The sequence below is a fragment of the Prionailurus bengalensis genome, chromosome B4 (genome assembly GCF_016509475.1).
Source record: "Prionailurus bengalensis isolate Pbe53 chromosome B4, Fcat_Pben_1.1_paternal_pri, whole genome shotgun sequence".
In the NCBI taxonomy this organism is placed as follows: Eukaryota; Metazoa; Chordata; class Mammalia; order Carnivora; family Felidae; genus Prionailurus; species Prionailurus bengalensis.
Genome location: NC_057358.1, coordinates 136,511,347 through 136,538,439, shown reverse-complemented (window position 1 = coordinate 136,538,439; position 27,093 = coordinate 136,511,347). Strand labels below are relative to the sequence as shown.

The following is a 27,093-nucleotide window of genomic DNA, read 5'->3' as shown; positions in this document are numbered from 1 at the left end:
GCTACTTTAATACTAAAGCCAGACAAAGAGATCACAAGAAAACGAACAACCAATATCCTTCATGAATATTGTTGTAGAAATTCTCAGCAAGACATAAGTAAACCAAATCCAGCAACACAAACAAAAGATTAAATGCTATGACCATGTGGGATTTATCCCAGGATTGCAGGCTTGGTTCGACTTCCAAAAAATCAATTAATATAGTACACAATGTTAATAGAATTAAGGGAAAAAAACCACACGATCGTCTTGAAAGATGCAGAAAAAGGATTTGCAAAATCCAGCCCTGTTTCGTGATAACTTTCAACAGACCAAGAGCAGGGAAATCCCTTAAACTGATGAAGGGCATCTACAACGAACCCGTAGCTAACAGCGCAGTTAACGGTAAGAGACTGAATACTTTCCCCCAGGATGATGAAAAACACAAAATGTCAACTTTTGCTACTTCTCTGCAACGTTGTACTGAAGTTCTAGACAGTGCAATCCTGAAAGAAAAGAAATAGGAGGCATCCAGATTGGAGAGGAAGAAGTAAAACTGCCCTTACTTACAGACAACACAGTGGACACACACAGACTTCTGCAAATAATAAATGTGTTCACGAAGGTTGTAGAATATAAGACCAATGTACCAAAATCAGTTACATTTCTATCAACTAGCAACGAACAATCTGAAAAGGAACTTCAGAAAGCAGTGCCACTCACAATAGCATCAACAAGTATAAAATACCTAGTAGTAAATTTAACAAAAGTGCCAGACTTGTACACTGCAAATTACAAAACACTATTAAAAGAAATTAAATAAAATGTAAATAAATGAAGAAACATTCCACAGTCATGGATTGGAAGATTCGATAGTACTGAGATGGCAGTTCTCTCCAAATTGATCTATAGGTTCAACAGGTTCAATGCAAACCCTGTTGAAATGCCAACTGTCTATTTTTTTAATGTTTATTTATCTTTGAGAGAGAGAGAGAGAGAGAGAGAGAGAGAGAGAGAGCGCGAGAGCGAGCATAAGCAGGAGAGGGGCAGAGAAAGAAGGAGACACAGAATCCAAAGCAGGCTCCAGGCTCCGAGCTGTCAGCCCAGAGCCCAACGTGGGGCACGAACTCACGAACCTTTGAGATCATGACCTGAGCCAAAGTCAGACGCTCAACCGACTGAGTCACCCAGGCACCCCAATTTTTTTTCAACTGTCTTTTTTTTTTTGCAGAAATTAAAAATTGATTTTAAAATTCATATGGAAATGAAAAGATTGCCAAATAGCCAAAACCAATCTTGGAAAAAAAGAACGAAGTTAGAGCACTTTGGGATCTTAGTACAGAGCTATGGTGTCAGAACAGTGTGGCAATGGCAGGAGGATAGACAGATTGCTCAATGGAACAGAACCGAGAGTCCAGAAATAGACCTTAATGTTTATGGTCAATCCATCTTTGACAAGATCAGTGGGAGAGAGGATCATCTTTCCAACAAATGGTCCTGAGACTGTTGGATAGCCATGTGCAAAAAAGAGGAACTGCCTGACCGCATACACAACTAAAAATGGACCATAAACCTAAATATGAGAGTTAAAATGACAAAACTCTTAGAAGAAGGCATGTGCGTAAATCTTTGTGACCTGTGTTGGGCAAGTATTTCTTAGGACGCTAAAAGCATGATCCATAAAGGGGGAAAAAAAAAACCCATAAACTGGAACCATCACAATTAAAAAAGTGTGCTCCAAATGATACCATTAAGTCACATTCTGGGAGAAAATAAATGCAAATTATATATTGGGTAAGGGACTTGCATGGAGACTATGTAAGAACTCTTCGAACTCAGTAAGAGGACAACCCAAAGTAAAAAATGGGCAAAATATTTGAATAGACGTTTCATCAAAGAAGATACACGGGGGCCACCTGGGGGGCTCAGCCAGTTGAGTGTCCGACTTCGGCTCAGGTCACGATCCCGCGGTCCGTGAGTTCGAGCCCCGCGTCGGGCTCTGTGCTGACAGCTCAGAGCCTGGAGCCTGCTTGGGATTCTGTGTCTCCCTCTCTCTCTGCCCCTCCCCTACTCGCACTCTGTCTTTCTCTCTCTCTCTCTCAAAACTAAACATTAAAAAATTAAAAAAAAAAAGACATATGAATGGCCAATGAGCACGTGAAAAGATGGTCAACATCCTTAGACACCAAGGATGCGAGTCAGAAGCATGCTGGTGCACCACTTGCCAGTTTATGGTGACGATGAAGTCACAAAGGCAGCAGTCAGTGGACCACGTCAGGGGCGTGGACATGGAATTTTCTCTCCTACTGGTGGAAATAGAAAATGGTACAGCTGCCGTTGAAACAACATGGTCGTTTCTTTAAAATTTAAACAGAAATTTACCACCTGACCCAGCAATTCCACTCACAGGTAGCTGCCCAAGGGAAGTAAAAACATTTTGTCCACACGAAGACTTGTGTGCAGATGTTCGTACCCACGTTATTCATAATCTCCAAACGAGGCGATCCAAGTGTTTTTCTGCTTGCGGTAAGAGAAACAAAACGTGGCATATCCATACAGTGGAATAGTAACAAGGATGAAAAGGAACGAAGTACCGATCCATGGCGCATCCTGGATTGAACCGCGAAAATGTTATGGCAGGTGATAGAAGCCAGATGCAGAATGCATACTGATGCATAAACTGTATGCTTCTGTATACACGAAATATCCAGACCAAAGCAAACACCGAGAGACAACAAATAGATCCGTTGCCTTGGGTCGGGGACGGAAGTGAGGAGTGGCTGCGAGTGGACGCGAGGTTTCTCTTGTGACGGAAATGTTCCGGAACCAGATGGTGGTTGATGGTTGCACAATGCTATATGCTTACTGAAAACCCTAATTGTCCTACTTGGACAATAAATAGTTGATTATCACTCCCAAGCTAAAAAGTAAGCAGGCATACATTCCTCTAAGTTATCTAATTTTCCCGGAGACAACCTTGTATCCTTTTCTGGCTTTGGACCCCAAAGTAACGGTTGACATTTGCACACCACTTTGTCACTTAGTAAGCCCCCTGCCACGTTAATATTCACACTCCCTATGAGGAGGTAGGGGTTCTTTATTCCCCCTGTTTTTTTCCAGTAAACAGTATCTCTTATTTTTGGTACTTAATTTACTTATTGGTAATTTTTTATTCTGGCAGAAGAATTTGCCTCACAGTATTTTGCTGATAATATGTTTTCTTTATGCAGCATGGCTGAGATTTTTCTTGCTAAGTAATTGTCCATTTATGTAATTGATGAGGTTGGTGGTAGTGAAAATAAGCATCATTAATATTTTTAGTAAATCGGCAAGTTGTTAATTGAATTGCCGGGAAGTTGTGTGCCCGGTATGACGGAGCCACATAGCCCTCAGGTGGGGACAGGGTAGGAGGAACTGTCACCGCCAGCGCTCAGCCTGTCCTGGGGAGGGCATCAGCCTGTGCCTGCGAGATGGGCCTCCCTCCTCTCTTGGGGCCCTCTCCTGCCCGTGCCCGGACAGACAGCATTGTGGGAGCAGCCTTGCAGGGTCCCAGCGTCCCCCGACCCTTGCCCCACCCCACACACTGCCCTTGGCTCCCAGTGTTACATAGTGACCACCAACTGAGGGATTATTGCTTCGTCATAATTCTCTTCGGCCAGAGCCCACTCTTTACTCAGTGATGTCATATATATATATATATATATATATATATATATATATATATACACACACACACACACACACACACACACACACACACACGTATATCTATGTACACACACACAATGTGTATATATATATACATATATATAAATGTATATATATACACATATATAAATGTATATATATACATACAATGTTTGATGTTATATATATGTATGTTATATATGTTATATATATGTTTATGTTATATATGTTATATATATAATGCTTTCCTTCCTTTTTCCTTTTTTAAAAATATATATAACATTTAAAATATATATATGTTATATATGTTGTATATATGTTACACATATATGATATATATATGTTATATACGTTATTGTATGTTATGTAATGCTTTCCTTCCTTTTTCCTTTTTTTAAAAAAATCCCCTTATATACATTCTCATGCTCAGAAACCCGGTGGACGAATAACAGGGGAAGAATTGCGACATATTCTAAATTGCGAGGCTGTAAAAATCAGCGATTCAGAATTCAAAGAACTAATGCGGACCCTTGACCCTGGGGGCACTGGATGGGTCAACGTCAACACGTTCATCCAACTGCTTGAAGAGAACCCTGAGGTGAGTTTTACAACAACTCCATGTTTGATTTTCTCTTTATGGCAGGAAATTAAGTATCTTTAGTGCAATATGGGATGCAGGTGAAATTGGTCTTAAATAAACGACTACACGTTTTTCAGCTGAGTTGATTTTCACTTTAAGGAGGAGTTAAGTGTCTGAGTTGTTTGATTTTAACTCTTGATGTCTACATCTTATCCAAGGGTGATGTTTGCCGTTTTCTGGGAAGCCGTCCTAGAACGAGGGCACCTATATATGCAGGATGTGACCTTCTTTTCACAGCGTGCCAGTGACACCCCTCCTGCAACCGCGTCTTACACGGCTTCCCATTTTAAACAGTAACTGTTTATTGCCTCTAGTGACCAATACTTGCTTTTCTCTCTTTTTTAAATTTTTTAATGTTTATTTGTTTTTGAGAGAGAGAGAGAGAGAGAGAGAGAGAGAGCACGAGCGGAGGGAGGGGCAGAGAGAGAGGGAGACCGAATCTGAAACAGACTCCAGACTCAGCTGTCAGCACAGAGCCCGACGCGGGGCTCGAACTCAGAAACCGTGAGATCGTGGCCTGAGCCGAAGCGAGATGCTTAACCGGCTGAGCCACCCAGGTGCCCCCAATACTTGCTTTTCCTTTGACCGAAAGGCTGACAGAATTTTATTATGAGAAATGTTGTTTTGTGATTTTAATGGCTATTAGCGCTTAAAAATTTTAAGAACTTTAAAAAATTAGATTAGTGTCAGGCAATGCATTGGATAGGCATTGGGAGATTCTTGTTGAAGTGTTTGTTATAGACTTCTTTTGGCAGGTGCAAATTAGCTTTTCATCAATATTACGATTTCCTGAGCACCCACCTTGTGCAAGGTGGCGACCGCATGCTACCAACGTCGTTTGGCCCTTCTTGAGTCCTAGTTCAAAAGTAAGTCCCAGGGCCCTCACACAGGAGAGAGTAATTGGACCTTTTCCTGAACTCTGCTGTGCGGCTCCTGTGTTAGCTGCTGAGAATTGTGGCTTCTGACCATCACAGCAACCCCACACGCAGCATCTTTCTCGAAAAACAAAATATGGGGGAGGGGGTGCATCCAATTTCGTCTCAGGTCATGATCTCACGATTTGTGAGTTCAAGCACTGTGTGGGGATCTGTGCTGACAGCTCGGAGGCTGGAGCCTGCTCAGATTCTGTCTCTCTCTCTCTGCCCCTCCCCTGCTCTCACTGTGTTTCTCTCGAAAACAAATAAACATAAAAAATTAAAAACAAAACATGGACATGGAAACCATCTGCTCTCCACGTGGCAAGTGGCATGGTCTTTGCTTAATATGAACCACACCCAGCAGCCTCCATGCTTAAAAGCCTCAGATGGGTGTCAGGGCTCCTAGGTGAAAGCTGAAGTTCCTAACCTGGTTGGTAAGGGGCCCACATGGTCCAGCCCTGCTGCCCGGCTCCCAGAAGCCTCATAGGCCGCGCTGGCTCGGCTCCTCGGGCGCCCCAGGGCCCTCCTCCATTCTTGGGGTGCTGCAGCTCCTGCCGGGATTCCATCCATGCTGCTCTCCCCTGCTGGGGCCATTCTGCAGGTCTTGGGGCACCGACGCCTTCCCAGGGACCCTCTGTGGCACCTCTGGCAGCCACCGACCTCACACACCTGCCCGATCATGGTGTCACAACTTTGTCATTATGTGGTCACGTCTCCACAAAGACGGAGGCCCATCGTGGCCACGGGGGCTAGCCCGGTGCCGGGCACACTCACAAAACAGTGTGGCGAGTGGATGAACGAACATATAGGAACGAACCAGAAAGATTAGAGAACACAGGTGCGCACATAGAAGGAAAAGAAAAAACACCACTAATTCTAACGTTGAGGAGTTGTTACCCGCTCACTGTTCCCCTTTGTTGTATGTGCTTATGAACCCGTACACCCACACACGCGTTGTTTTCAGCTTTGTTGCTGTTATTATACAAAAGCTGCGCATATTTAATTTATGCAATTTTATGAGTTAGATACATACTTTGATATATGGTATCTATTCTGTTTTAAAATGAGATACTATAGGGGCACCTGGGTGGCTCAGTTGGTTGAGCGTCCGCCTCTCGATTTCAGCTCAGGGCATGATCTCGCGGTTCATGAGTCTGAGCCTCTGTGCTGACGGTGTGGAGCCTGCTCGGGATTCTCTCCCTCTCCTTCTCTCCCTGTCCTTCCCCCCCTCACGCACTGTCTCTCTCAAAATAAATAAATAAACTTAAAATAAAATGAAATGAGATCCTATAATTAATGACTTTTCAGTCCATGCTGTCCCCTATTAACATGCTGTTAACACTGTTAATAAAAATTCTGTATGATCTTAAAAGATACAGAGTAACGATTCCCTGTTGCAATGCAGGTGTTTGGTTTTTTTTCCCCTTTTATAAATTTTGCTACAGTGAATAGTGTGGTGCCTGCTTTTTCAACCACCCTATGAGTATTCTTTTAGTATAGATTTCTAGAAATGGCATTATTGGGTCAAAGGACACATTTCATTCTTTAAGTTAGCTTAATTATTTGAGAAGGGGAATGTATGTGTAAGTACAAAATGCAAAAGGTGCAAACGGGAACACGGTGACAGTGAAGTTTTTCTTCCACCTCTGTTCCCTCCCCACCCCCACAGGTGGTTGCTGCCGCCCCACGGCCTGTGGATTTAGCAGATTGTCCACGATTAGCCCGTGTCGATACTGGCAATAGGTGTTCTTTCTCATTTTTACTATTCTGAAAGGTAGAAATGCCATCCCATTGTTGTTTTATGTTGCGTTTACTTACTAGGCGATAGACTTCTTTTACGTGTATTGTACTTTTTTTTTTTTTTTTTAAATAAGTTCAGGTTGAATGCTGTTATCCCCATTTCCAGGTGGGGATTAGTGGGCAAACTCATTTGCTCACGAACTCAAAGTGAATTGGCGAATCAGTCCATGTCTGGCTGCCTCCAAAGGTCCTCCTGCCTTTATGAGTGATTTGTGTTTATATACTTTTCTCTTTCCCAATTAGACAGGAAAACAAGTTGCAGACCCCAAAACGCCTCTCTTCCTGGCTTGGGATTCAGTAAGTAACACTTGCCCACGTGGTCCCAGGGTGCCACCACCCCAGGTTACAAATGTGCCGCTTGGTAGATATGTCTGTTTGCTTTTTTTTTATGATAGGTGGAAGAGATCGTCCATGACTCAATTACTAGGAATCTGCAAGCCTTCTATAAAATGCTACAGGCATATGACCTCGGAGACACAGGGCTCATTGGTCAAAATAATTTCAAGAAAATCATGCACATATTCTGCCCCTTTTTAACAGCTGAGCGTTTACTGAAGTAAGTTTCTTGGTAACAAAATTAATCCGTGTCGTGTTTTCATCAAGCCCGTTTATAATCCTCAACCTTTTCCTACGTATGTTTGCAGTACCGCTAGGGAGGACTGATAATAACTGCTGGTTACTGGGTGCTCACTAACGTAGGACACTGGTCGAGAGTTGGGCATGTGCTCTATGATTTAGTCCTCGCGACAACCACGGAAGGTGGCTGCTACTCCTTTTCGTGGGTAAGGAAGCCGAGGTCTGGAGAAGCCACGTAGCTATTCAGAGTCGTGTAGGCCGGAGGCTGTGTGCAGCCTCGTTCTTCCCGGTCTCCGTGACTTCTCTGCTCTCAATCGTGACACCATTTTTCCCCTCCCGGGGCATCTGGCTACGATCAGCCATCCTGTGGAGAGACGCCGGGATTGTGGTCCTATCTCACTTGAGTTTAAAACTTGCCTCGTGGTGGCCGAGCGAAGCTGGAGGGGGGCAGGGATCTTAAGAGAGAGAAGAGGGCCCCTGAGGGTCTCCTGCCCCCGTGTCTCGTTCACCCTGCCCACGGCTGCCCTTGGGGCGTGGGGCCCCTTGCCCCCTCTCTGCAGTGACCTTGAGAACCTACTGCCCGAATCTTGCCATTCTGCAGGGGGTGACGCTTCCCACATCACTACCCGAACGTCCCGCTGTCCGCCGAAGCTTGTTGCTGTAGGACTCGGAGCTGCATGACCTTAGAGACTGGTGCATGTGTCCTGCTGTGGACGGTGATCTGGGAGATTACTTTCGATGGAAACCCAATAGAGTCGGGGGGAAGGAAGTTACTCTAATTCCCTTTCGGTCCTCTCGCGTGGGAAGTTTAAAATCTTGTATTTGTCGCTTTTGATTGCATTACATCGATTTCAGGTGACCCAAAACACAGTCGGTCTCCTGGTAGCTGTTGGCCGCTTGAGTCTCCTCTCTGTGAACATTCCTGTTTCCTGACCCGTTTTCCCTGTGGTTGGTTTTTGTGGGAAAAGAAGGGTTTCCAGGAAGAGGGTGAGGCTGAGATTTTCCCGAGCAGGAGGGGCTCGCAGAGCTCGGTGTTTGCGTTCATCCGAGTTTATTGGACGTTTGCAGAAAGGCCGGTTTGCTGGAGGGTGGGAAACATGGGAAAGGGGAGAGACAGGTGGCAGCAAGTCCAGAGAGAGGGTTCTAGAGGGAGCTCAGGGGGGACTGGGTGGGGCCCGGGCAGGGGAAGAAGCGAGTGTGCAGAGGAGTGGAGGCACATTGGGCGGCTGGCGAGTCACGTGGGGCTGTCGGGGCAGGAAGCTCTATAGGGAGGAACAGCAGGGCTGCTGCCGAGGGCCAGGCAGGAATGACCCAGCCCAACCAGGGGACGGGTCAGCTGGCAGGGCGTCTTGACAGGTCATCTGGTTCCCTAGCAGCATCTTAGAATCACCTGGAGAGCTCTGAAACCCCCAGTGCCCATGCCCTGTCCAGGGCACCGTTATATTGAAGCCCCCCACTGGCTCTCACGTGTAGCCGTGGTGGACAAGCGACAGCCCAGGGGTCAGGTGACAATTTCAGATTTGTGCTTTGCAAGGATTACCGTGGAGAAAGCGCAGGGCGAGAGGAGGACGGGTGGGTGACGCGGAGGTGGCGGTGGACGGGGGCGGGGGAGGGGGCCCCGATGCCGGCCAGAGGCAGTGTTGTCGGCCAGTTAGGAAACACGGAGTGACACTCCAGAAGGAGACTCCCAGAGGGTGTGGGTGCACAGAGCGGCCTGGGCTGCAGCACGGTTTTGGAGTCTTCCTTGCACGGACGGCCTGAGTATCTGTTCGGCAGGGGTTCATCTGGGAGCACATAGCAGACCGTCCGAGGTGAGAGGGTGCGGGTAGGACCTGGCAGAATACCACCCACTCACCAGTGACCTGGCTGGCACAGCCAGCAAGGGAGGCGGAGAATTCTGGTCAGGGTGACGGTCCAGAGCCTGTGGTGCGGGGTGCTCAGGGAGCAGGAGGAAGTCTGTGGGTCAGGGGGCACGCGGGACGGAAGCACGGGGTGAGCACTCACACAGAGTGGCTGTTGCCTTAGCAGACTAGGCGTCAGGAGAGAAGCAGGACCCGTGGGGCTGGAAGGGGCGAGGTGGACCCAGCAGGTGCGGTGAGCTTGCAAGGAGGTTGGAGAATGCAGTTGAGAAGTGATTGACTCCCGAAGCTCCAGTACCCGGGGTGGAACAGCGTCCGCGTGTGGTCAGGGCTTAGTAAGTGTTGAGTGAAGGATGAAAGGAAGGAAGGGAGGGAGGAAAGGAGAAAAGGGGGAAAGAAGGGAGGAAGGAAGAAAGGGGGAAGGAGGGAGGGAGGGGGGAAGAGAGGGAGGGAGGAGGGAAGAAGAAAAGGAGGGAAGAAGGGAGGAAGGAAGGGGGAAGGAGGGAGGGAGGAGGAAAGAAGAAAAGGAGAGAGGAAGGGGGAAGGGAGGAAGGAAGAAAGAAAAATAAGTAAGCTGGGGCGCCTGGGTGGCTCAGTCAGTTGAGCCTCTGACTCTTGATTTCAGCTCAGGTCATGATCCCAGGGTCATAGGATTGAGCCCCACATCTGGGCTTAAGATTCCCTCTCCCTCTCCCTCTCCCTCTCCCTCTCCCTCTCCCTCTCCTTCTCCCTCCCTCTGTCCCTCTCCTAGCTCTCTGTCTCTCAAATTAAAAAAAAAAAAAGAAGGAAGGAAGGAAAGAAAGAAAGAAAGAAAGAAATCCAGTGGATTGGTCATGCAGGTAGTTGGGTCTTCGAGATGGGAGTGTGTCTAATCCATTCTCCAGTCTCCAGTCACAACTACAGATCTGCTCATGCTAAACCCTGCTTAAAACACTTGCATCCTGTTGCTGTTAGGAAGACATCCAGACGCTTTTAAGAATGACTTCCCAGGCCCCTCATGATCGTCGCACCCCCAGAGCCCGGGCTCTGCAGCCAGACTGCCTGGGTTCACATCCCGGCTCAGCCCTGAACTAGCTGTGCACTTGGGCAAGTTCCTTAACCTCTCTGAGCCTCGATTTCCTTGCTCAGACGTTACTTAGGAGAATGTGGTAAGGGTCAAGGGAGATCCTAGACGCAGAGCCCTCCATCCAGCGCTGAACTTAAGAAACGTTTACTTCCGCTGCTCTCCATCCAGCCCGGACTGAGCTGCTTTCTGTTTCCTGAAAACACCCAGCTCTCTCACGTCTGGGCTTCTAGATGGCCTCTTCCCTCAGTTCCAAATGCCTGCTTTCCCGGCCGCTTGGCCCCGTGAGGTGGGGACTGTTTTGTCTGTTCACAGTTGTAGCTGTGACGCTTAGCACGGTGTCATTTACCTGGCAGCATAAATATTTCTCGAAGCAGTTCTATCCATGGCCGGAGCTTCCTGAACCGAGGATGGCCTCCGAGCTCGTGCGGTGCCCCTGGTTGTGTATAAAGCATCATCGTGATAATCGCGATGCTGTTATTACAGCTGCAGTTTCTTGAGCGCATGCACACGTCCGTGTAGTGCTAGGAGCCTTCTATGGATCGTGTTACTTAATGCTTATAGTAGTCCTCTGAGGTGGGTGCATTTTATAGACGAGGAAACTGAAGCATAGAAAAGGTGATGTGCCCCAGGTCGGCGATTCTCTACCCTCTGATAGGCTTAAAAGTTCTTGAGGGCCTCAGAGTTTTCGTTATATGGAATAGATCTCTCAGTATGACTGTATTAGAAATTCAAACTGAGACCTTTGGAAAACGTTATTGCAGAAGATCAACATGTATTTCCCCATTGCGTTTCCCTGTAGGCTCCGGAGAAACCTGGGGGTTTCAAAATAATGACATGTTGGGTGATGAGGAGGGTACAGAAATTAGAGCAGGTGTAGACACAGGTAGCTGGTAATGAGCTGGTAAAAGGCTGTCAAGAAACTAAGCTAACCTCTGAAAACTCACCCTAGCTCCTCATTTATACCCAAAACATTTGTACAGCCTTTGAAAACGTTAGAGGACACAACCTGCCTGAGCACACATTCTGGCACTTGTCACATGTCATGTGGCCTCCGAGAAACCCACTGTGCGCGAGAGGCGCGGGGTAGTGCTTGCATGAAAATAGTTCGGGTCCCTCCCCCCCGCTTGCCCTGGAAGTGCCCACCCACCACACCTCCTGCCCGCTGCCCCCAGTCATGGGACTGTTAAGTCCAGAGCTGATATTCAAGCCCAGGGAGGCAGATTCCAGGGCCCGCACCCGGAGTCACCGCGCTCTGTTGCCTTTTGTATTTTAACAAATACGTGGAATGTTGTTTTGGTCTCTAGGCTTTACCAAGCTTGCCACAATGAGCATGTACAACTTTTATGATTAGAAAAATATTAACAAATAAAATGTGGGGGGGAGAAAAGTAGTCCTTGCCCTATTGGTGGGTTCCTACATTTTTCTAAAATATTTGCCTATGCCAAATTTCCAATATAGGTCCTTCCGTGATTCCACACCAGAACTTGCAATTTAAAAAAAGTATTCTTTTTGTATGTGTTATATCTTTATTGCGGCATTCTTCACAAACTATAAACTGCGCGTATTTAAATGATACAGGTTGAGGACCTCCATCATGTGTCTACATCTGTGAAGCCTTCACAAGCCATCAGTCAAGATATCAAACATTCCCATCCCTCCCCCGCCCCGCTCCGCCCCGCAAAGCTTCCTCATGCCCTTCTGTGAGTCATCTCTTCTACAGCCCTAGCAACCTCTGATCTGCGTTCTGTCACTGCACGTGACTTTGCATTTTCTAGGGTTGTATATAAATGAAAGCATGTGGGACGTTCTCCTTTTTGTCAGGCTCTGTTCCCCACGCATAATGATTCTGAGATTCATTCACGTTGTTACGTGTATGTGCAGCTGGTCTGTTTTTATTGCTGAGTAGTATTCCATTCCTTCCCACAGCTTGTGGAGCCACTCATATGGGGGACCTTTGGGTTGTTTCCAGTGTTTGGCTACTGCAAATAAAGCTGAATAGATTGTACAGGTCTTCGTATAGACCTACACATCTCTATTTCTCTTGGGTAGATACCCGAGGGCAGAGGGGCTGGTTCCTCTGGATGAGTGTGTATTTAAGGTGTGCATGCGAGGTGTATGTTCAAGGTGTATATGCCGGGTGAGTGTTCAAGGTGTCTTCCAGAATGGTTGCACCATTTTGTACCTCACCAGCCACAGGTATTCCCATCCTTGTCAGCACTTGGTAGGGTCAGTCTTTTTAATTTCCGCCACCCTAATGGGTGTGTTCTGATCCTTTTAAAAATTCAGACTCTGCAGTAAGTTTCAGGATATCACTTCGGGAAGAATCCTTTACAAGGAACTTTTGGCACGCGTCGGAATTAGCGGTCCACCCACCATCTCTCCAGCTCTTGTTCCGAAGGATCAAGTGTTCGGTGAACATTTTCATAAAGAGGAACAGCAGCAGCCAGACCTTCCTGAGAGGTAAAACGGAACAAAATGAAAACGCGTATCAAAACCACAGTGTCTGTTGTAGGGGAGGTGGTTCGTAAATATTCATTAACTAAACGCATGTCTTAATATTTTATTACTTAAATGAGAAAAACGGCAAACCATACATACCGCGAGTAGAGTCAGGGGAGTTGAGAGCAAGCAGAGATCTTAGGGATCAGTGGGTTGACCTATTAATTCTGGAAATGAAAGCACTTAGGTCTGCAAGGTCTGGGGACTGACCTCAGGTTACTCGCAAACTTAGTGGCCACCCTGGGTCAAGAACCCAGGACCTTCAACTCCCAGAGAACCTGTCTGCCACACAACCATTACATGCCTGCGTTCACATTTGTCCTTTTCCAGAAACTTAGACCTCTTACGACTGTTTAATATTTATGGTAAAATATACCCATTAAACCAGGTAACGTTTTCTGACATGAATGATAGAATTATTCAAATGATCACCAAATTGAATTGTAACAATAAAACATGCTTAGCAAATCTATTAAACATCGGACTGATGAATATTCTAGCCCTTCCTCATTTTGAAAAATATAGGTTTAGTCTAATGAAAAGATACTATTTTAACTTGCTGGTTCATAGCTTATAATAAATCCACAAGGAAAGTTAAAATGTAGACCTATTCAGCCGACTTCGCTCTGTCATTTCCCTTTAAAAAGTTCTTAAGTAGAGAGCAGTGGGAATATTTTAATGCTGTGCTAATGAAATTTGAATATCTGGACATTTCAGTGGTAGCTTTATAAATGGGCAGAAGGATGGTATTTTAAGGGAAAGGTTAAATAGTCTGTGACAAGGTGTGTCTGCCTCCTAAAACCAATGGAAGAAGTAATGATAATTATGTGTTGTATAAAATGTGGGCATTCCCGGAGAGCTCTTCAAAGCTGATGGAAGCAGCAGGAGGGGAGAGGTCCTTTCTCCAAGAGGAAGGCTCAGCTCTTCCCCTTCCCCGACTCCAGTGGGGCCCCAGAGACTTCTGGAGAGCTGGAGAATTCATTATCCTCAACTGCACGCTCTCTCCCCCTCCCCCACACAGCACGTGGCATAAAATCTGGGTTCGATAAATCCAGTTGACTGTGTAAATCAACTTGGAATAATCGCAGGCTTCCCTTCCTTCCCATGGCTGTTTGGTGACTTTTTGGACCTGGCTATCGCTAAGTGGCCTATTGAATTTAAGGCTTTGTAAAGGGCTGTGACTTTTCATCTTCCGGCTTCACACAAATATTTGCTTTCCCCCGCCATGTCGGCCAGTCACATGCCCTACTGAGCCAGCTCAAAGCACAGTTGAGAACCTTAGCACAAGGATAACGATTTCCTGGAGCTCCCCGCTCCGGCCTGTGGCCACATACTCGCCACACGGGGAGAGTTTTCACCTGACACAGTGCTGCGGACCTCTCTGGAACCCACAAGCCATGGGCGGGTAAGAAGTTCCCCAGCCACTCCATCTATCTGAGAATCTGGTTCCTTGTCGGTGAGAAGGGGCTGGCAGGCCTCCTGTTGCCCTGGGTTGAATCGAAATCGGGTGAGGTCTGTAGGAAGCACTCTGCTAAATTCCCGATTGTGATTTTAGAGCCAAGCCCACTGGGGACAAAAGCACCCTGACCAAGAAAACGACGAAGGAGGAAGTGATCGAAAAACACAAAAGATGCATACAGCAGCAGGACCCAGCATTCCGAAAAATATCTCTTGACTTCAGCAAGGAGCCGGCTGGCAAAGTTAACGTGCATGACTTCAAGAAGGTAGGGGAATGGGTTTCTCTGTGTTTCTGGGTTTTCTTTTGCTCCTGGAGAGGTTCATACTAACAGGCTTTAAAGGGTAAGCATTACGTTTTCAGTGAGGGTTTATTCCCTTACCGGCAAAGCACATTCATTTCTAGGCATCGTTCAACAACGTAAAAGGATTCTTTTGGCCAAAAATGTCCTTGGCAACTTCCTTCAGAGGATACGTATGGACGTGGCTAGTTTGGGATATTTAAACTTTCGAACCAAGCATTCACTGAAGTGTCGTTCTGGACGGCTGCGGGGTGCCTGGCTCCAGCCATTGCGCGTGGAGTGCATCCTGGGGCAGAACGGCGGTGCCGGGAACAAAAACTTCTCAGGCACCTTCCCTGCCAGCGAGGAGTTTGGTGATGCTGTGGTCACAGAGCTGGGGTTTGTGCCTCGAGAAAGTGAAAAAAAAAAAATCTGGCAGTAAAAGCTGGGAAGCTCAGAGTGCTGATTTGCATGCGCTTGTGGGAGCTGGAAGGTTCTGCCAGAAAGGACTCAGCTTGAAGGGTTCTGCACAGACTTCTCAGGAATTAATTTCAATGATTGCTTAAAATTCCTGTTACGACCCCTCCAGCTAATCATCTTCAGCTATTTTTAAGAAAACCATTGCAGTTAATATGTAGCAGTGTCTGTGTGGACAAATTTAGAAGAAGGCAATGAAATGTATTTCCAAGAAGAGAATAATTATATCAGTAGCTACTATTTATCTGCCTGGGGGTGGGATGGGCAGCTACCGAAACAGCCCAGACCTCCCGCCACCCCCCCCCAAGACTGGATGATGTGCAGACATGGGGCATGGTGAGGGGGACAGATTCAAGAAATATTTGGGGAGAATGGGTAATGGATAAGAAAGAGGCAAATGGGCAAGGATAGTTCCTCCATCTCTGGTTTGAGGGACCGGCTGGCTGATAATCAGCCATCGGTGACTCCGGCGAGCGGGACGGATGGTGGTATGTGGGTGTGAATCACCTGACGCTCCCAGGGTGCCTTGTCCTAGACTCCTTCGTCCCCAAGTGCCCTGGCACAGTCCCGACCCCTCACGCCCCACAGTCTAGAACGACCATAGTGCTCAATGCTCTCGATCATGGAGTCGGTTCACAGGTTCACAGGAGACCAGGAACCCACCAGGCTGCCGCTGGGTGTTCAGAGGGACGGTGCTTCCCTTAGAGACGGGCGGTGGGTGGCGGCAGAGCAGGGACGCCCGCCCAGACCGCAGACCCCCCCGCACAGCTCTTTCCACTGCTCGCCCGAGAACAGGCCAGTAAGCTCAGCGGCGGGTTCTTCCATCGCAGGGCCTCTGCGCCATCGCTAGGCCAGCGACCCCCTTGCGGGCACCTCTAGTTTGCATCCCGGAGCACCGTCCTAAAAACTTCAGTCTCAGCTCCCCGCCTGCCTGCTGGACTTCTTCACACGGGTGTCTAGAGACGCCCGTGTTCTCGCCAAGGCCGTTCTGCTGGCAGCCTGGCCATTCTCAAGGACGGCCTCTTCCCAGTTGCCGGGGGCTCCAGTCTGGGGTCTTCCTTGACTCTCCTCTTTGTCTCACACCCACCGCCGGTGCATCAACAGAGCCAACGGGCTTTGTGTGTTCTCAACCCGGCAGCCAGAGTCACACTCCAACAGGTCCGACAGAAGGGGCCACTCCTGCTCGGAACCCTCCCACGGCCCCCCACCTCGCTCGCATACGAACCAGAGTCCTCACAGGGCCGAGAGGCTCCCGCGCTGCCCAGCCCCTCATTATCTCTCTGATGTCCACTCTTCCCGCCCTCCCCGCTGCTCACTTCGCTCCGGCCACCCCAGCCTCCTGCTCTCCCGCAGACCGCTCCGCCTTGGCACGGGCTGTCCCCTCCACCTGGAGGACTGTCATTCCTATGGCAAATACAACCTGCTCTCCCACCTCCATCTCCTTTACCCCATTTTTCTTCTCGCGATGTTACCACCCACTACCACGCATCTTGTGCTGAGAACCCTTTTGTTCATTCCTTCGCTCTGCTGTTTGCTCGATTTCCTCCATTAAAACGTATGCTCCGAAGGTGGACATTTTTGTGTCTTTCGGACAGTGATGCATCCCAGATGCTTGGCGTGAAGCAGGGCCCTACATTTACTGAATGAGTGGATGAGCTTGAAGAGTAACTATAGAGTCCCCAGGGGAGCCCAGAACGGACGCCGCTTGGGGACTGAGGGAGACGGGTGTGTCGAAAGCCCATCAGGATTTCCAGGATGAGGCTGGCTCCCACACTGCCCGCGGCGATGCCCAAGCCCACCCAAGCCCCCTCCTCCGCCCCCTGAGTTTCCCTGCGTTCTTGCTGACCTTGAGGGGCACCTATAGAACACTTGTTCTTTTGGCTGCTTCCTGGCAGTGCCTGAGTGCCTCTCCTTCTCCCTCTCGGATCTCCTGGCTTCCCCAAGACTCCCCTGCCTCCTGAAGGTGTGCCCACGGTGAGGCGACAGGGAAGGAGAAACCACAAAAGGACAGGGCCAACATGCCGGGAGAAAAGTTGACGGGTGTTTTAACGACCAATTCGCTGTGAACCCGATGAGGCAGATGATTGGCTGATGTCCCCCCTGGTGACTTGTGGGGTTTAACCTTTGGGAAGCATCCTTTTTTTTTTTTTCCAATATATGAAATTTATTGTCAAATTGGTTTCCATACAACACCCAGTGCTCATCCCAAAAGGTGCCCTCCTCAATACCCATCACCCACCCTCCCCTCCCTCCCACCCCCCATCAACCCTCAGTTTGTTCTCAGTTGGGAAGCATCCTGTCGTTGACCAACCTTTTAGCCCAAAGATCAACAGCCATGGGGTGATTTTAAACAGTCCACCTGGGACCTAGGTTTGAACTTCAAAAGCTAATAACTTCAAAGCATTATGTAAATATAAACTCCATTGTTAATCGAAGAGCTTGTTTCTAGATCAAGGCACTTCTCCTACCAGGGAGGTCGGAGCTGGAGAAATGGTCTTACACCACAGAAAGAAACAAGAGTTTAGATTAGACATAATGCAGGGCATCTGGACATCGAAGGCTTGGGAGTGTCCAACTTCAGCGGTAACGGTAAGGAAACCTTTGGAATCGACTCCTCTGAGATCTTCAAGGATAAATGACAATAGCCAGTGTGTAATCGTAGTAACAGCGGTAATAGCGGCGATGACGATGACGGCCGCCCCTGGAAAGTGACAATGCTGAGCGTGCTCATCACGACGGCCACCGGAGGTCCAGCCCCTCCTGTGCGCCCACACTGCGCCCTGTTGCTTCGCGTATCTGGTCCCTAATCCTCACAGAGACACTGCGCGGTGGACGTGACGCTGTGCCCGTTCCACAAGCGAGGGGACCGAAGCTCGGAGTTAGGACAGTGGCTCAGTGTTGTTCAGCTGGTAAGCCGTTCAGGCACTTGGACTGGAGTCCACGTCAGTCTCTCTCAGCCTCACACCCTTGCTGGGTGGGTTTGCTGGGTGTACGATGGGGCTGCTGGAAATAATTGCTGGCAGCTTTGAGGTTGTATCTGGCCTCGGGATTTTGGAAGACGAACGTTCATTTCGCTAACAGTGTTCTGTAATTTCTCCCTAGCATTTTGGTCACGGACATGCAACGTTTTTGCCCTCCTTTCCCCCCAGATCTGTGCCGCCCCGATGAGTTTGATGCGGTGGTTGCCGATTTTCATCCCAGAGGACTTGGGAGTGAGGCTCTCAGTCACATGCACCTGCTTGCCCAATCATGCATGCGTGCGCTTGTTCACAATTTGAACGGAGGCAGCGCTTCGCATTGGTCCAGATACCTTGTCCTCTAAATGAGAAGCGCTGATTATTTATTCTCACCAGCCATTGCCTAACCAGCGGCCGGCCGTACAGGTTCAACCGAGGGAAAGGTGTAATAGAATCTCAAACCGGGTGGGAACTTAGGGGTCACCAAATCCTGGGAGCCCCTGTGTTGTCATTGCTGGGAACACCGTTTCAGGTTTCACCACCTCGGTCAGGAAGATTTTGTCTACAGTACGATTCATCTGTTAACTAATAGCCTGTCTCCCCCCTCTTTTTTCTCTCTTTCATATAAAAGATTTCAGAGTTTCTGGAGAGTGAGGTGACCAGCGACAGCACACGGAGTCGACAGTCCTGCCAGAGGCAGAGCTGTGGGGGTCTTAGTGACCTCGGTGTGCTTTCTGCGGTTAAATGGGTCGTTTCCTCTGGGGATGGTGGGGGGGCTATTCTTTCTGGAACGCCACTAGACCTGGTCTGGGCACGTTGCACCCGACGTTAAACCATCTCTCACGGCAGCCCTGAAGGCGTATCTGTCTCCCAGGAAATGCCCCTCTCCCTGATCGTTGTTTGCTTTGGCTGCTGTACCGCATGGCCTGTGACTTTCGCAGACTTCGTAACGTGTCGTTTTATTTAGATGACAAGTTGAGAACCGGCAGTGGTGCAGGAAAACTGGCATTGAACTCCAGGGTGATCTAGAACCTTTATATTCCCTCTCTGGGTGCTTTTCTTTTCTTCTTGCCCTCTCCTGCACATGCCGAGTTAGCAGAAAAACCCCAAAACCGTGTCTTATGTAAGAGAGGTGGTTACTTTTCCGTCACGTAACAGGGGGCCCAGATGCTATCTGGACAGGCCAGGGTATCAGCTCTGCAGGGTCTCAGAGGTCCAGGCCGCTTCTAGCTTTCTCCTCTTTCAGCCTCCTGCCCGTGCATGGAACACAGCTGCTAGAGCACCAGCCATCACACACACCTCTCAACCATAAAGAAGGGGCAGGTGAAGGCAAAAGGCTTGAGCCACACAAGTCTGCCTGCCTGCCTGCCTGCCTGCCTTCCTTCCTTCCTTCCTTCCTTCCTTCCTTCCTTCCTTCCTTCCTTCCTCTCTTTCCCTCTTTCTTTCTTCACTCTCTTGGAAGCTTCTCTCAGCAGCTTCATCTTATGGACCAGGCTGTGTTATGCAGGGGACTTATAGGCAGATATATGTGATTTTTTGCTGGGTACATAACTACCTTTAGAAAAAGCAAGGTTCCGTTCCTAAGGGAGAAGGAGAGAGTGTACATCGGGCAGGCGAACATAATGGTCTCTGCCGTCCTTTCTCTCGGTAAACATTTCGAGGCTGCCTGCTCACACCTGGTATGGGACTAAACCCCATGGGGATGTGGAGAAGGCAGGGGTTTCGTTGCTTGGGGCCAGTGACCCATGGGGAACATGAAATGACAAAACATCCAAGGACACGTGAGTCGACATTAGTCTAATTGTGTAATTAGACTAATGGAGCTGTTCCATCCATCAGGCACTTGAGGGCAGCTTTACAATTACACTTCCCTGTAATTGGCTGTTCCTGGCGGGACATCGTTACTCTTCGTCCGCAGTAAATACACTGTATGTTGTTCGGTCCACTGTTCTCCTTAGTCCCATCCCCGGAGTCCCAGCTGAGGCCTCTGGAGACAGACGTAGGGCTGCAGAGCTCACCAGCAAGCCTACAGAGCCCCTGAGGCCTATATCAGCAAAGCGAGAGTCTGTAGCAGCCGCCCCCACCCCGAGTGCCCCAGATTCTTGCTGCCTATGCCTTCTGGCTTCTCACCTGCCTTACTTAGGGGGAGGTGAGCTCTCCCTCCAGCAGAGCGCCCCACGCCCTTTGGGTGCTGGTCAGACTCACGTGTCCGGGAACTGGCCCCTTGCCACCCCTAACCATCACTTCCTAATCACACAGCCTTTCCCACTTGGGGGTCAGGGGCCTGAATATAAACCAAGCTTCACAAACACCACCGAGCCTCGCAAGGGCCTCAGGTGTGGATGAGCAAATTAAACGAGTGTGGTGACTCGTGGAGAAGTCGATTTTGTTTTCAAGTTGGGTATTAAATATTTTCCCTTGTCTGGTTTTAAACCTTCCATTGGGAGCATACGACTCCGGTAAATAGAACAGGTATATAAAAGCTCTTGGTCGTATATTACGGTCAGTTTCGTGAGGGGGAAAAGCAAAAAAATAAGGGAACAGTAACAAGGACAAACATAGAGTGAATTCTTGCCATTTTCGACCACACGGATGTATCCCGGGGGCATTATGCTCAGTGAAATAAGTCAGACAACGACCAACACCATGTGATTTCACTCACATGTGGAATCTAAAAAACAAAACAAAGGCACAAGCAAAAGAAAGGAAGAGACTCACAGGTACGGGAAAGTGTGGGTTCCCGGAGGTGGGAAGGCCTGCTGACATAGGTGAAGGGGGATAGGTGACATAGGTGACGTAGGTGAAGGGGATTGCGAGCTCCAGACTTCCAGTTATAAAATACATAAGTCATGGGGATGTTATGTACAGCACAGGGAATACAGTCAATAATCCTGTAATAACTTTGCATGGTGACGGGTGGTAACTAATCGCAGGGATCATTTTGTAACGTATAAAAACATTGAATCACTATGATGTATACCGAAAACTAATAGGATATTGTATGTCAATCATTCTTTGGTTTTAAAAAGTTTAGGGGCGCCTGGGTGGCTCAGTCGGTTGAGCATCCGACTTCGGCTCAGGTCATGATCTCACGGTTCGTGGGTTCGAGTCCTACATCTGGCTCTGTGCTGACAGCTCGGAGCCTAGAGCTTGCTTCAGATTCTGTGTCTCCCTCTCTCGCTGCCCGTTCCTACTCAAGCTCTGTCTCTGACTCTCAAAGATAAATAAACATTGAAAAAAAATTTTAATAAATAAATAAGAAGTTATAAAAGGGCAAACTGAAGCTCTTACAGTAAGAGACACAGATACACCCAGAGTCAGAGACCCTGAAAGCTGATCTCTATGGGGTCATCTCCCCACATTTGCCCTTTTAAGGGTATTGCTGCTAAAGCCTTCTGACACCACGTTGCATTTTGACTGTTGCGCGGACAGAGAGAAGTTCTCGGTGCTCGATCTGCCGGCCCAGTCAGATTCAGTGCACGGAGCCCAGGCTGTCTGTCCTTGTTGGGGGAGAGGGGGCTCATGACTCAGGTAAGGAAACGCTTGGGAGGAGCAGAGGAAGTGCTGTGCTCTTGAGGAGCGGTGGCAGGGGTAGGGCGAGTAGACCTGGTCCTTCAGCTTTGTTCCAAACAGCTTCCCAACGCTGCCCACGTTTTAAGGGGTGACGGCTGTGTGTTCAGAGTCCCTCACGTGCTCACTTTCGCTGTACCACGCCCAGCACACCATCATCAAAAGTCAGTATTTCTCCACCTTCTGGCAGCAGCTGCCCTGCCAGAGGCCACAGCTGGATTCTTTCAGCATCTGGCTGCGCCCAAATTGGCCGGATCCTCCAGGGCAGGAGCCGTTCGTTCGTTGCAGACGCCCAGTGTTCAACAGACCACGCCTCCCGGGCTTCCGTTTTGCCACGTGTTCTCAGGGCCTGGCCCCCTGGAGGGCCTTGGTCTCCTAAATACCGCAGTGTGGGGACTTGCATGCACGTCCGGAGCTGGGCGCTACTCTGGAAAGGGAACCCAGTCAGGGTGTCTGCGAGGGCACTAGGAATGACTCCATCCCACCCTGAAGCGGTTGGAGTCTGTCAGTTTTGTTAGTCTTCCCAAAGTAACAACCTCGTATTGTTATTCTCTTCTCATGTATTTGTTCTATATTTGTTTATTTCTGCTGTGAGGTCAATGATCTTTTTTGTTCCTGCTCCTTGATTGGGATTTAATTTGCTTTTCTTTTTCTCGTTTCTTGAGATAGAATGTGAAATCATTGCTTTTTAGCCTTCATTTCTCTCGTGTATGAATTGTTGGCTACACATTGCCCTCTAGGTACAGGCTTAGCTACATCCACAAGTTTGGGTATACCATTCATTGTCATTCAGTTTAAAATATGTTATAGCTTCCCTTGGGATTTCTCCTTCTTCCAACGGTTTATTTAAGGAGTGTGTTGTTTAGGGACGCCTGAGTGGCTCTGTCAGTTGAGTGTCCAACTTCAGCTGAGGTCATGATCTCACAGTTACGGGTTTGAGCCCTGAGTCAGGCTTTGCACCGACAGTATGGAACCTGCTTAGGATTCTCACTCTCCCCCTCTCTCTGCCCCTTCCCTGTGCACTCTCTCTCTCTCTCTCTCTCTCTCTCTCTCTCTCTCTCTCTCTCAAAAATGAGCATTAAAAAAGTATATTGTTTAATTTCCACACAGTTGGGATTTTCTAATTTACCTTTTATTACTGATTTTATTTTATTATTTATTTATTAAAAAAAATTTTTTTTAATGCTTATTTATTTTTGAGACAGAGAGAAACAGAGCATGAACAGCAAGGATCAGAGAGAGATGGAGACACAGAATCCCAAGCAGGCTCCAGGCTCTCAGCTGTCAGCACAGTGCCCAGCGTGGGGTTCAAACTCACAGACCATGAGATCATGACCTGAGCCAAAGTCGGAGCCTCAACCGACTGAGCTACCCAGGTGCCCCTATTACTGATCCTAAAGTCAATTCCATTGTGATCAGAGAATAAATTCTAAAGCCTAAATGACTTCAACCAATCCTTTGAGATAAATTGAGGCTTGTATTAGGACCCAACACATAGACAATTTTGGTAAATGTCCTATACGTCCATGAAAAGAATGTGTACTCCATCGTGGTCCTTCAGTTTTCTAAGTATGTCAATTAGGTTAATTTCATTAATTGTGTTTCAGAACTTCTGTATCCTTATCAAATTGTTGCCTGCTCATTCCATCAGCTATTGTGAGAAGTATGTTAAAGTCACTCATCTCATTTTGGATTTGTCTAGTGAGATCCTTCTTCATTCTATTGATTTTTACTTTATTCAGTTGACACTAAATTACTGGGTACACGTAGATTTAGAATTGCCACACCTCCTTTATCATTATGACATGAGTCTTGATACAGAGTAATGCTACTTGCCTTCAAGCCTATTTTTGTCTGATAATGATATAGTTACTTTGACTTTCTTTTGATTCATGTTTGCACAATGTAAGCTTTTCTGCCCTTTCAATTCAAACGTTCTGGGTGCCTAATTTATTATTATTTTTTTTTCTTAAAAAAAATTTTTTTAACGTTTATTTATTTTTGAGACAGAGACAGAGCATGAATGGGGGAGGGGCAGAGAGAGAGGGAGACACAGAATCGGAAGCAGGTTCCAGGCTCTGAGCCATCAGCCCAGAGCCTGACGCGGGGCTTGAACTCACGGACCGCGAGATCGTGACCTGAGCTGAAGTCGGACGCTTAACCGACTGAGCCACCCAGGCGCCCCTCTGGGTGCCTAATTTAAAGTAAGTCTCTTGGGGTACCTGGCTGCCTCAGTCGGTGCAATGTGTGACTCTTAATCTCAAGGTTGTAAGTTTGAGCCCCATGTTGGGTATAGAGATTACTTAAAAATAAAATCTTTTTTAAAAAAGAAATAAAAGTAAGTCTCTTATAGGCAGCATATAGTTGATATTTTAGAAGATGTGGTGTGACAGTCAGTCTTCTATTTCAAGTGTCCTGCCTGTTTTATATTTAATGACTAATATTGTTGGTTTTATATCTATCATCTGAGTTTTTTTTTTTTCTATTTGACCAGCTGTCTCATGGAGCTTCTTACCTTTTTTTAAGAGTATTCAGCTATTTCTTTTAGTCCATTTCCCCCTCTGTTAGCTTATTGGTGAGAACATTCTTCTGTCATTCAGACACAGGCTACACCAGTAATTTCAACACGCATCCTTACCTTAAAGCTCGTGGCTAACTATAGGTTATCATGTTTACCACTTCCCTAACAATGCTGGATTTCAAAATGCTTTAATTTCAGGGTGCCTGGGTGGCTCAGTCAGTTAAACATCCGGCTCTTGGTTTCGGCTCAGGTCATAATGTCACGGCTTCGTGGGGTCAAGCCCTGCAGTGCAGAGCCTGCTTGGGATTCTCTCCCTCTCCCTCTCTCTCAGCCCCTCCCCTACTCATGATGTCTCTGTCTCTCTCAAAATAAATAAATAAACTTAAAAAGTGCTTCAACTTCAGGTATCCCTGTCTTTTGTGAGTTATTGTTGTCACACATTTAAATTTATATGTAAGTTAAATCCCACAAGACGTTGTTGTTATTATTATTATTGTTATTATTGCTAATAAGCTGTCACATGTATCTACAGGTCTAGTCTTCTCTTGTTCTTCCATCGTACGTTTTTGTGCTTGTACCTGGGCTTCTTTTCATTCTGCGTAAAGACCTCCTTTTTGTCCTTCTGCTAACATGAGTGTGCTGGAAACTAACTCTGTTTCCATGGTTTACTCCGTTTTCCTTAGTTGGTACCTCAGGTCCGTTTTCTGGCCCAGGAGCCCACCCAGGATCCCACACACAGTTAATTGTCACATCTCCTTAGCTCCTCTTGGCTGTGACAGTTTCTCTCTCAGACTTAACTCGTTTTTGATGACCTTGACGGTTTTGAGATTACTGGCCAGATATTTTGAGAATGTCACTCTGTTGGGATTTGTCTGCTATTTTCCTCATGATTAGAGCAGGGTAATAATGTTTTTGGAAGGAAGACCGTAGAGGTCAAGTACCCTCTGATCGCATCCGATCAGAGGATATGCCATCAACATGACCGATCACTGTCGATATTGACCTTGATCACCTCGCTGAGGTGTCTGTCAGGCTTCTCCACTGTAAATGTACTCTTGTTTCCTTCTCTTTCCATACTGCACTCTTCGGGAAAAAGTCACTATGCACAGCCCACAGTGAAGGAGTGGGGAATTATTATGCTCCATATCTTTAAGGGCAGAATTTCTACAGAAACTATTTGGAATGCTTCTGTGTGGGAGAGTTGTATCTCCTGTCCCATGTATTAACTTACTCATTTATTTATATCAGTATGGATTCATGCTTCATTATCCTTTAAATGTCTGTACGATCCTTACAGGGCTTCCTTTTCTACTCCTGGTATTGATAATTCTTTAATCTTTTCTTTGTTTCTCAAATAGTTTAGCTGGAGGTTTATTGTTTATTTGATTGATCGTTTTTATTTTTATTTATTTATTTATTTTTAAAATTTTGTAATGTTTATTTTTGCAAGAGAGAGACAGAGCACAAGCAGGGAGGGGCAGAGAGAGAGAGAGAGAGAGAGAGAGAGAGAGAGATCCAGAATCCAAAGCAGGCTCCAGGCTCTGAGCTGTCAGCACAGAGCCCGACATGGGGCTCGAACTCATGAACCGTGAGATCATGACCTGAGCTGAAGTCGGACACTTAACCGACTGAGCCACCCAGGCACCCTGATTGATTGTTTTTATAAAACAAGCTGTGTTTTCACTGATTTTCTCTATTTGTCTATATTCTATTTCATTCATTTCTACTCTTATGTCTCATTTCTTTTTTATATACTTACTCTACTTACTTATTTTTACTTCTTTTGGATTTAATTTACCTGACACAGAAGGGGATTTTTCCTTGGAAGGTTCACCTTGAGAACCTGGTAGAATTCCTGGCAGTAAAATCCATGAAAGTGTGCCCCACCCCCTGCAAAAAGACTGGACCCTCCCCCCACCCCCCCTGCCCCCGAGTTTCTCAGTCTCAAGCTAATGCTCACTTAGCCCGCAGCAGATTGTCAAAATTACCACGTAAATGTTTTTACCAGTTTGTGGCTATAGTGGCTTCTGCTCCAGGTTAGCTGATCTTGGCTGTGATTGTGTGTGTTCACCTGTCTCTCCAGATGTCAGATTTCTCTGATGGCTCTAAGAAAGTTACTGATTTTCAGTATGTTCATCCCTTTTCTTGTTGTAACAATGGAAGTGATGACTTCTAAACTCTTCACATGTTAAACCTGGAAGCAGAAGTTCACACTTAACATTTTAAAGATATTTTGGCTGGGGATAATAGCATTTTAGGTTGGCAATTACTCTCTCCTGGCATGTTTAAGATATCATTCCACTGTCTTCTGCCTTCTATCAGTTGTGTTGATAAATAAACCATCAGTCTTACTGCTGTACATTTGAATGCAATGTGTCTTTTTATTTCTCTAGACGTTTTTAGGATTTTTCTTTTGGTCTTTGGGTTTTAGCAGTTTTCTAGATGTGTCAAGGTGTTACTTTCTTTGAATGCATTCTGCTGGAGTTTGCAAGTCTTCTTGAATCTGTAGGTGGATGTGTTTAATAAATAAATTGTGGAAAATTCCCACCCATTATTTCTTTTCCTTCTACTTACTCCAGTTTTCTCTGTCTTTCTTAGATTCCAATTATGGATGTTAGACCCTTTGACGATATCTCACTTGTATCTCACTCTTTTATGCATTTTCCACTATTTTTCTTTCAGGGCGTCAGCCCCAGAATTTTCCACTGTCTTCTAGTTCATTAATCTTGTGTTCAGCTTTTTCTAATCTGTGGTTAATTTTATTCATATAAGTTCTTAATGTTAGTATTTTTTTCAGTTGTGGGATTTC

The 27,093-nt window shown here is 47.0% G+C and overlaps 1 protein-coding gene across 4 annotated transcripts in view; it reads left to right on the top strand.

Annotated features, from left to right (window-relative positions):
* EFCAB6 (EF-hand calcium binding domain 6) overlaps window positions 1-27,093 on the top strand; it is a 240,063-nt gene that overhangs the window by 121,078 nt on the left and 91,892 nt on the right. For all 4 annotated transcript variants that reach the window (XM_043562841.1, XM_043562842.1, XM_043562840.1 and 1 more), the window contains 4 exons: window positions 4,097-4,264; window positions 7,419-7,579; window positions 12,811-12,984; window positions 14,579-14,747. In XM_043562841.1, coding sequence (XP_043418776.1) covers window positions 4,097-4,264; window positions 7,419-7,579; window positions 12,811-12,984; window positions 14,579-14,747 — 672 coding nt within the window. The remainder of the gene's footprint in view (window positions 1-4,096; window positions 4,265-7,418; window positions 7,580-12,810; window positions 12,985-14,578; window positions 14,748-27,093) is intronic.